The sequence below is a fragment of the Saccostrea echinata genome, unplaced genomic scaffold (assembly GCF_033153115.1).
Source record: "Saccostrea echinata isolate AGI-Se365-2 ecotype Australia unplaced genomic scaffold, CSIRO_AGI_Sech_v1 ptg000056l, whole genome shotgun sequence".
NCBI classification, from domain to species: domain Eukaryota; kingdom Metazoa; phylum Mollusca; class Bivalvia; order Ostreida; family Ostreidae; genus Saccostrea; species Saccostrea echinata.
The window spans coordinates 3,916,182-3,927,540 of NW_026889805.1; the positions used below are offsets into that span (position 1 = coordinate 3,916,182).

Consider the following 11,359-nt stretch of genomic DNA (forward strand, 5'->3'; position numbering starts at 1 on the left):
AACATAATCTTACTAAGGTACAAATCTCATACCGTGTAGAACTTTCTTGTGCCTTTAAAAGAGATTTTAGATCTCAATATCTTTTTAATGTAGCTTGTCAAATAAAGTAAACAATGACATGGGTTTCTGTTGACTTTAATAGTTATATATTAAAATTAATCATATTACATTACATTATTACAATGAATGCATTTATTGCTTATTAAGCATTCTTATCATCTATATATGATCTTTTATACTAACTAAGATTTTATTTAAAATTTCCATAATACTTACAGCATAATACCACCCATAAAAATCTGATAATTAAAAAGTTGTCTAAATTATGCATACAAAATAAATCACTGTTAAATTTACATGATTCCAAATGCAAATCAGAAAAATAGGCTATCCATCAGATCCTTTAAAAAGAGCTGCAATATTTCCATACAAAAATAATTGATTGATAAAAACAAACTAAACTTTGGTACATTGGCACTGGACTAGCATTAATATGTTTTACAGTTAAATAATCATCACCATGAGATGATATGTTCTCCAAATCACATTAACAAGATATATATATTAATGCTAGTCCAGTGCCAATGTACCAAAGTTTTATATACATATGCTATCACAAAGCAACTTAGACAGTTCACTACAACTTTACTTTTCAGGTTTAAAAGCACCTCAAAGATATTTTTGATGATCCACACAGAGTAACATTATTACTACAGATCTAATAATTCAGTAGAGCATGGTCAACGAGGTAAGTTGCACAAAAGCAGAAAAGAATGCAACAAGAGGTACATTACATGTACATCTGAAATCTATGGCAAAGTGTCATGAATTTCTTTGGCACTTTTCACCTAGTTCTTCTGTGACTTCACAATTATGGGAACTGAAAGAATCATTTAATAGAAACTACAACTCAGAGTGATCATATAAAATAGTTGGTTATTCACACAAACTTTAAAAAAAAGGGGAAAAAAGGAAACTTACTGATAATCACAAGGTAAACTTACTAATAATCAAGGTAAACATACTGATAATCACAACTTACTGATATTCATGGTAAAATTACTAATAAAGAAAGGTAAACTTATTTATAATCAAGGTAAAATTACTGATAATCAAGGTTAAATTACTGATAATCAAGGTAAACTTACTGACAATCAAGGTTAAATTACTGATAATCAAGGATAAATTACTGATAATCAAGGTAAACTTACTGACAATCAAGGTAAACTTACTGACAATCAAGGTAAACTTACTGATAATTACAAGGTAAACTTAGTGATAATCAAAGTAAAATTACTGATAATCAAGGTAAACTTACTGATAATCAAGGTAAACTTATTGACAATCAAGGTAAACTTACTGATAATCAAGGTAAACTTACTGATAATTACAAGGTAAACTTACTGATAATCAAAGTAAATTTACTGATAATCAAGGTAAACTTACTGATAATCACAAGGAAGATAATGAGGATAATCACAACCAGTGCTATCTTCATCTGAAAGATTGGTACAAAGGGTTACATATGAATAACATCGCGGAAATAAGCTTTGATGAACTATTGGCATCTGCTTTTGTAAATTCCAATGATTTGCAAACAATATTAAGTGGAAACCAGAAATGTTAAGGCCCAAAAAAAAGGGTTTGAGGAAATATGTTTGGTGAATGTAAATAAACTTTGGTGGAAAGGATAGTGTCCTGGAAAGACATTTACATTGTTCATAAAGAGATTGAATGAATGCATCATGGCATAGGTCGTTGGATATAATGATAGGAGTCTGAAAAAGTGACATTTTCTGAATGTAGTCTACCATAGCAATTATTAAAATTTTGCAATAAATTAAATCCATGTCTTAAAATGAAGGTCAAAGATATAAAGTTCTGCGCTTTGAATACAAATAAAAACATGTTTTGTGATGTTAAAAAAAAATTCAATTTATAAAAATTCTCATTTTGTACTTATATTTTGATGGACTTGGTAAGGATTTCAGAAGTTTTGATTTGATTTAAAGGCATACAGTATGCCTTGTAACAGGAAAAGAAACTGACCAGTATGTATTTAATAACAGAAGTTTTACTCCCTTTTATATAACTATATGTCATTATTTTTAGATACGCAGTTAATGTACTGTTTTTCCTGTAAGATTCCTCTGTTATCATTCTTAAGAATTGCCCCGATACATGTAGAGATTAATATCCCCTGCCGACTGTCATACCAGCCGTGTGCTTGTCATGATCGGGCAAACAGAAAAATGCATTGACAACTCAGTGTTTAAATAATGGCTTAACAATTAGTATGAAAAATGTCAGTCAGCATTCAGCTTGATAGATTGTACTTGCTGACAAGGTCATTGTATCGACCATACAACTTGAAAAATGATGACTTTAAATGAGACTGTTCATATCCGTGTTTCATCAATTTGTTTGTCAATAGCTTGCCCCATTTTAGAAATTGTTCGATGTGGAGCATGCTCTTTTGTATCGAATCAACTGGGAGATATAAACCTCATATGCAGGTGATAAAGGTATATTGCTACATAAGTAAGGAAAATTGATGACAGAAAAGTTGAAGTCATCACGTTTATCATAATGCTTTGTTGTTAGGTTACCATTACCATATTTTTCTAGCAAAACATCCAAATATGAAACAGATGTGTCAGAATATGTGGTATCTTTTATTTTAGGTTCACTGGGATATATCAAGTCAACATATGAGTGGAAGTAAATATTGTTAATTGATAATATGTTGTCGATATATCTAAATGTTGAATTAAAGGCCACAGCAAGTGTCTTCTTCTCATGTATAAGTTTCTTTATAAATTCTGCTTCACATGAATACAAAAATAGATCTGCTAATAACAGGGCATATTTATTACAGATTGTTGGAAGACCTTATCTCCAAAAACTACATAGATATTGTCAATCAGAAGCTCAAGCATCTTTTTGATATCTACTTCAGAGTACTTGTGTGTACAATCAGAATGTTTTTTTAACAAAATTATTTTGCAAATGACCAATGACAAGGTACCTGGTAAGTAAATTTACGAGTTCCATTTTTATTGAAAAAGCAGATGTCTATGATGTCAAAAAGCTTGGACTTTAATTTATAGTGGGAAATGGTTGTATAAAGTGTTGAAAAGTCGTATGTTTTGATATTATTGATTTTGTTAAAATTTTGTGATTTCAAATTTTCTAAAAGTTCCTAGGAGTTTTTTTAGTATCTACATCTGATTTACACCTCTTCTCGAACATATTGTTGTACAGAACTCCTGAAGTTTAACAAACCCACTGAACAAAGACCCACTATACTAACATTAAAAATACATTTTTATGAAACAACATTCAAATTTTTCCAAGAAATATTTGAAGTCCATTTAGTCAAGGGTAATATCACAAACTTGATTTAAATGCCATTTTTTGTCATGAGTTTAGTAGGGTAGTGGTTAGCATGTTAGCTCAAGGAAAAATGATAATTTTTTTTTTTAATCATAAAAAAAAATGCTGAGAATTTTCGACAGAAAAGTTTTGTTTGTCATTATTTCATACCTTTTTAAAATAAGAAAGAAGGTACAGTTTTGACTTTATTATGCCCTAAAAATTTAATGTCTTCAAAAAGTTTTGAAACTGGCTTAAATATTAGTAGAGTATATGAATGTGATAAATCAGGAAAGAATACGTGACATGAAGGAGTACCATTTTGGAAATATGACGTCATAAAGAGCAAGAGCCACGAACCATCAAAAATGGCCCTGTCTCAAAAAGTAACGGGGTTTTGTCAATTGATAGTGTAGACTTTTAGCTTTTCTTTGCCGTTTTTCTTTTTTCGATATCGATTATATTTTTTGAAAAAGAGAGTTTGAAGTATGACGGTGTTTTAAAAGAAAAATGCTAGTAGAACGTCATTTTTTGAAACGTAACGTCGTAGGGCGGAAAAATTACCTTGAGCGATTTTACATATGTGACTTTGAATTAAAACTAGTATTAATTGGGATAGATATTTATTATCTTACTAATAAACTTCATAATTAATTTAAGACAATTAAGGACAGTTGGAAATTGATTTCACATCGCAGTCTTGATGGCAACTGCGTGTTTAACTGATTGAAATTTATAGATACATGTACAGTAAAAATAATCTGTGTTACTGTCTCGGAAAGTTTTCACTCTACCTGGTCCCTATGCTAATATAATTTTTAAGAAGGAAAATTGTATTTCTATCCCTTGAACACATTTTTGTGCGATGCATCGCTCCTAATTACATGTAAGTATTGAGTATTGAACATCATTAAAAAAAACAAACGACTTGCTTCAAATGACGATAGCCTGTCCAACTTAGTTTTCCGGACTTTTTCCTACACGCCTGCAAATATTAGCTGATCTTTGGAATGCGCGTCCAGGCACGAAGTTTGTTTTTCAAAGTGGCCTTGGGGAAGAGGGCAGTCAGAAAAAAAAATAACGAGATACCTGAAATGATCTTAAAACGAATGTTTCTAAACTGAAGAACTACAATGTAATTCAATAAATGGATAGAAGTAATTGCAAAAAAAAAAAAAAAAAAAAAAAAAAAAAAATTGTTTAAATGGAAATAGACTTTTAATGCGAAATTCTTAGATCCTTAACTTGCGAGTATTTTAAGATATTAAAGTTCTAAATGATTTGGAAAAAGGGAGGAAGTAAAAAGTTGGAAAGACTTGTTTCTAATCCCTTTATTCATTTAATTGTAACAATATTTTGAACGTCGTTTTCGAAACAGAGACATAGATTAATTGAAAAGGGGTGTCGCAACTTATCAGAATGGTTTATTAAGCAAACAAAACTCATCAAAACATTGTCGCCCTAAATGTGAGTTTCTTTGGAATAATATGGAATACATTTCCAAAAAAATATTCTTAAGAAAGATAAACCTGTTAAAAATCACTAATTCAAGGCTAAAGCAGAAAATAAATCAGCCCTGTTCATTATTTTATATTTATCGATATTTGCTAGAACCCCCCCCCCCCCTTCTCTTGCAAAATATTCGAATATTTCTCTCCCAAATATCTTAATTGCAAGGAATTTGTAAAGATAGAAATCTGCGAAAATTATATGATTATTTTTCATGTAAATGTACAAAATAATTAAACTTGAGCAAATATTCGTTTTTAGCATAAGTAACTATAGTGTAAAATTCCTACTTTCGATTTCATTGCACATAATGGTTTTTATGGTTTATAAAAAGAGTAGAGCTGCATTTATATTGCTGATATGTGCAGGCCCGTAGGAAGCAAATTCATTTGGGGGGGGGGGGCTCAGCCATACATTTTCAGTTGACAGTTGAGGAGGCACTACCAAAAATTTCCTGACAAGCAAAAAGAAAAAAAAAAGGTCATCAGACGTTTTTATTGAGGGGCACAAGCATATAGTATCTATGTTTATGATAGTAATCTATATATCGGCAAAATTATCACCCCCCTTCCGGTTCCTACGGCCATATGATGTGGGTCACAGTCATAAGTGAAAGACATGTACGGGTGTTCATTTATCCTTGTCTTATTGTCCTGCAATCAGCGCAAGAGTGATTTTATTCAACAAAATCTTGCTTAAAAAGGTAACACCCTCAGAAACAATAAGAGCTGTCCCTATATTTTCTTTTCAGTTTTCTTTATGAAATAGTTTTTGTACACAGTGGTGGCGCCGCACCAGGCACCCCTCCCCTTCTCACTGAGAAAAAAAAAATGAGAGGAGTAGGAAAGTATAAAGCAATTTTCAATTTCTAGATTGATTTCAATTAATAAACAATAAAGAAATTTAAATTCAAGACAACTTATGGGATTAAACTTTAAATAATTACATTAATTGCAAGTTTTGCTGTCATTAGTTTGTGACCCCCCCCTTTTTTTTCAACCTCAACTGGAAGTCTTGGATCTACCCCCCCCCCCCCCCCCCGATAAGTCCTTTTTACATATCATGACACTAATAATTAATTAATACTGAGGAAGGAGGTACAAGTGTACTACACCAGAATAAGCTGACAATAGATTTAAAAAATATTATTATTTCATGTATTATAAAAAAAAATCTACTTCATTGGGTATAAAATAACCAGTTATAAACAACTTACGCTCATACGTTTCAAAGAATATATTCTTGGTTTATTGTTTTGAGTTTTAAAAACATTTTAAGGAATCTCTCTCTCTCTCTCTCTCTATGAGATTTCATGGATAAAACAAAACTGCATACTTACAGAAATGGTGGCAGATATAAAAAAAAAATTAAGAGTAATTTATACGTAGTGTACTTTATTTTATTTATTTCTATTCTTTATTTTGTCTAAATAGATTTAAAACCATGCACTACCCCCAACTATCTGACGATCAGAAGCATAAATTATTTATATTGTGATAGTAACAATAAAATATTTGGAGCACAGTAAAAGATGCATAAACATTTTATACTGGATTTCTAAGACATACTCTGATATTTTTTATTCATTTTTGCTCACTGGGGTGTAACTGAATTATGTTTCACAAATGATGACAAAATCACTTATGTGTTATATGGACACATGCATCATCAATATCCTCTCTTCGAATTTATTAAATGCAGACATATTGACAAAATATATATGCTTTTGAAGCAGGATGGAAATTCACCCTTTTGTGTTACATGCATAAGAATCATCTCAGAGGATTTTTTAATAAATATACAGTTATTATATCGATAGCTTATATATGCTGGTACAAAAGAATATAGTTATAGTATATATGCATGTGTGTATCGATTCGGGTTTCGTCAAAACACTTGCACTTGATGAACCCGCGCCCGTGACCTAGATTCTGTTTAGCCGAAACGTAGATGATTATCCAAATGCGTTTTTTAATTCCTTTTTTTTCTTCAAATTTTCACTTTGCACAGCAAGCTATGTTTTTATTATTTCGTTTGTTTTACAGAGGTCTAGCGTGATATCTTTGCTACATTCTCTTTTAATTTGTTTACAATTTGAGTCATGTCTGTTAACACGCACAACATTATTAAACTTGTCGCAAGAATATCAAAAATAAATAAATAAAAATAAATATATATTTAAAAAAATGCTTAAATATAAAATTGTAGGTCTAATGGAACAGCTTTAAAATAGCAGGCATTGTGGGGGTGGGGGTGGGGTGGGTGTGTTAAGGGCAGTAAAGAAAACAATTTGGCGTGAATTTCTGATAATCAATAATCTGATGGTATCATCCAGTTGGGCTTAAATCATACAAATAATGACAGCATTCCAGAGCATAAAAACTTTTCAGCAACATTCCAAATAGTTTAGAGCCTTTATGACGTCATAACTGACGTATTATTAGTAACGTCATATATAATGGACCCATATGTATTCACAATAAAAAAAATGTTTTGCCAGATATTTATTTTAGAAAATGTTTATTCTTGAGGGTTTTTTTTCCACAATAAGCGTTTTAAACGAACAATAAATTGCTTTTTTCGCATATTTTGTGAAATTTATAATTTTTTATTGTTGTATGAATTAAATGTTAACGATTGATTCACAAATTAGTGATTATTTGATGCATCAAAATTTAAATATAAAATCAAATTTCATATTGGCCACACCCACGAACAACAACGATAATAAGCATAAAGATTTGTATCGGCAATATCTATATCTATGGTAAGTATAACAGTTGTTCTTGACTGTGGCCACAACTAACTTTGGAAAAATCTGTCGAAAAATCGGCATTTTTTAACGCTTTTATCACACCATCGCATGTTCCAACCGTCGCACGTGCCTAATGGCGCATTATTTAACAAAATAAGTTACGTATGGAAGATAAGTATGTTGTCCTCTAACATTTAATGTATAGGACTCTTGTTGAATCAAAACTTTATTTTTGTGAAAAACACAGGGCCAAATTTGATGGTTCGTGGCTTTAGCTCTTTGACGCATTTCTCTACTTAAAACAGAAAAAGCCTCAAAATGACCTATTTCAAAATTCAAGGGTTATTTTCCTTAAGAAAATAATGTCCACAGCCATCGCCCACTATAATTTTCGGATATGTAGTGTAAAATTCTTTGAAAAATCACATATCTCAAAATCTTTATGGGCGATGCCTGTGGACAATATTATCTGAAAGAAATTTCCATGGAAAATTGGTGTCTTCTGCAACTTTTTAAGAAAATACAGGAAAATGCACATGTTTATGATGTCACAAATAGCATATAGAAGGTCATGTGAGAAAAATGATTTGCAAGATCTTTCTACATGGAATTTCAATGATTCAGAAAGCATGAGTTTTAATTTTTTACATCACTTTCATTTTTAAGAAAAACACAGGGCAAGATTTGTATTGAAACTGTACCTTTTTCTTTACTGTAAATTCTAAATTCACAAAATGAATACAATTTTTATACTTTTGAAGCTGTAGGCATTTTGCATGCCTTGTTCGGCCATCTCCTTTGCAGGTATGAATTTTCCCAAAATTTTTTATCTTATTTCAATAAAAAGGTAAATTACTTAAATTAAAATTATAAGTATTGCATTTCATTTTTTAAAAGACCATGTTGAATTTCGACTTCACACTTTGGCATAATGTGCTCCATAAAAAATGCCTGTGTTCAAAGTCAAGTTTAAACTCTCATGAACTTTTTCAAAAATGATACACATTTCGTAATGGTACTAAATTTAGCTGCTAAAATGACAAAATGTTATCTCAGTTTTCTTACCTTACAATTTTTCCACCACATCTTTTTGTGAAGTCCTTTTGCACGGCTACGGAACATATCAGCATTACCAGCTAAACTATCTGCAGAATAATAAACCTTTTTGTTGTATCTAAAAGTCTGAATTGAATTTTCAAATGGTACTGGTATTAACATTTCACACATATTTCAAAAAAGCATCATACTGATAATGTGATTTATTATATTTATAAAATAGCTTACCATAAAGTGATATTACCCATAATTTTTGCATATTTTGATATGGGAGATGTGAATCAAAACTAAATATATCAAAAAGGCATTGCTGACAAAATTCTCATTAATTTTGATAAGTACATATATATATATCATTCTTTACCTATTAGAAGCATTTTAGTAAACAAAAATTTCTTGAAATTCAATATTTAATATGAGAAGAACCTGAATGACCATGTGACATTGTATCTAAAAATAGATGAAACATAACAATGTTTCATCATGAAATTCAACATGAAATTCAGCATGAATCACACTTTTTTTTCACAAAATACCAGAAATTGTGTCCATTGATAACTGAAGTTATTTCTGAAAAACTGTTTTCTGCTCCCATACAGAGTTTTTATTCTAGGGGAATTTAAAATGTTTAAATTTAATTAACTAAAATGAATTTTACCTGATTTATCATGCAAATCTTCCAATTTATCTCCCCTCTCCAATACTTTTGACACATTACTCTGCATTACATCCACAACCTCATGGACTTGGTTCTGCAATCTATAAATTATCAAGTCAGATGGAATGAAACCTTTATTTAGTGTGTATATGATGAAAATTCAAGTATAATTTAAACATTTCTAATATTTGTATCACTTCACTTTGTTCAAATTTTGTAGAATTATGTTGGGTGTGCACCTGAGGTTTAAAATCAATGGTAATACCCCTTCTAGCACTTCAGGTAAAACATATACATTGTATACCTGTCTATCTTTGGGTCACTTTTACTTCCTCCAGGTCTTACATTTGGTCCTCTGTGTACAGAAATGAACAATTCAGTCCATATACACAATTCAATATTTGCCTGATTATTTTCTGATTTTATATCAAAATTTACATTACCTACATATTGATGAAAAAAATTCTGGTATTTTAGAAAGATACAACAATACAGATTTCAGTTCAGATTTCAGAGTTCTCGGTAAATTTCACTTACGTTAAAAAGAAATCTTCATCATCACTTTGGGCATCAAGAAGGGATGTCTAAAATAAAGATAGATATCTTTTTGAGACAAACAGATCATAACTGTACAACAAAGATAATCATAACAAAAAAACTTGTTCAGGTCCAGCACAAGCTGATTGAGTTACATGGCTTGAAATAGGTATACAGCTTCATTTAGCTATTCAAAATAGCTTGATTAAGCTATTTTACTACATTTTTCTCTTAAATGTGAAGTTTCTCAGTGTGTAAAAAAGTTGCACTTATGTGTAGTGAAAGTTATAAACTTTGAACTCATCTGAAAACAATGCATGACAAAAACTACTCATCAAATTGTGTATCCTTAAGAGACTTCGTACTCCAAGTTCTGAAAGTTTTGGGCCATATAAAGCAATTGGTTTTTGAACACACATTTACTTCTTGAATGAAATTATAAAGGACTTGAAGGGGGTCAATATTGTGGTCAACAAGCTCATTGATTGATAATAATTCAGCACTATGTACTCATATTTAGCCATGCCTCACTGCACACAAAGTATGCACAGTTACCAAAACAATGGAATTACATCTTTTGCTTATAAAAGTGTTCAAAAGCAGCAAAATTCAAACAATATTTGAGTTGGATTATTTTTGATAGTCTATAGTACCAAACTATGAGTAGTCACAAAAGTATGTGACTCACATATACATGATACTTGCGACTTTTTGTCTACTTCAAATACTATTTCTTACAAATTAAAATAAAAATAATATTTATGAAAAAACTGTACTAGAATACCTTTATCAAATTATTTTGAATAGCTTAATAATCAAGAATAAAGAATATAATCATCCAAATGAAGAGATTGTGTTGGACCTGTAGTTTACCTTTTCATCCCTCCTTGCTTGACTGAAGTCACTGCCGGCTGGGTTTCTTACGAACTTGGGTGGCATTCTATTTTTCAGTTGCTCATTATATTAGAAAATATACTTTGGAAACAATTAAACAGGCTATGTATGGTTTACAAATTTCCCCTGGGATCTCTGTTTACGTCGATGATTTATCACCAGAAGTAGCGAATGCAGTGTTAATTCCAGATTTTACACACAACCCAAAGTTTTCCGGAAAATAATTTCATGTTTTTTAGTAGCATACTATAATAATTTTTACTCAGGTAAATCTTTATTATTTGCAAATAAAGATAATTATATTTTGTCAGAAAAAAGTAGATGTTTAAAAAAAAATTTAAAATCATGGCAAAATGTATATCTCAGTTCTAATTTTGAATTCATTCCTTATAATTATACTTCAAAATAAGTTGTCATTTATTGTTCTGCATCAAATTATTCTGCGTACTGTGTGCGTACAATGTGTGTATGATTAGAAATCTCTTTGACACTTTATATTCTCTATAAAGCTTCTTATACTGATTAATCACTCCTACACCTCAGGATGAACAGAAAATATAGGGAATTTTTACTGC

At 30.5% G+C, this 11,359-nt stretch overlaps 1 protein-coding gene across 1 annotated transcript; it reads right to left on the minus strand.

Moving 5' to 3' along the window:
- Positions 1-119: 119 nt before the first annotated feature.
- Positions 120-10,936, minus strand: LOC133173262 (vesicle-associated membrane protein 4-like). Its single transcript, XM_061308246.1, has 7 exons — positions 10,764-10,936; positions 9,891-9,937; positions 9,658-9,708; positions 9,354-9,454; positions 8,705-8,784; positions 1,447-1,498; positions 120-880 (listed from the first exon to the last, which is right to left on the minus strand). Exons 1-7 carry the CDS (start codon positions 10,827-10,829, stop codon positions 849-851), a joined length of 429 nt encoding a protein of 142 aa, XP_061164230.1. The 5' UTR covers positions 10,830-10,936; the 3' UTR covers positions 120-848.
- Positions 10,937-11,359: the final 423 nt, after the last annotated feature.

What these genes read in the sequence shown, in the direction of transcription:
- LOC133173262 (XM_061308246.1), bottom strand. Translation starts at nt 10,829, where the DNA reads ATGCCACCCAAGTTCGTAAGAAACCCAGCCGGCAGTGACTTCAGTCAA. An exon ending in GATGAAGATTTCTTTTTAAC is followed by an intron (nt 9,709 to 9,890) that starts GTAAGTGAAATT and finishes TTCTGTACACAG; the next exon opens with AGGACCAAATGTAAGACCTG. An exon ending in TGTGGTGGAAAAATTGTAAG is followed by an intron (nt 1,499 to 8,704) that starts GTAAGAAAACTG and finishes CCAATCTTTCAG; the next exon opens with ATGAAGATAGCACTGGTTGT.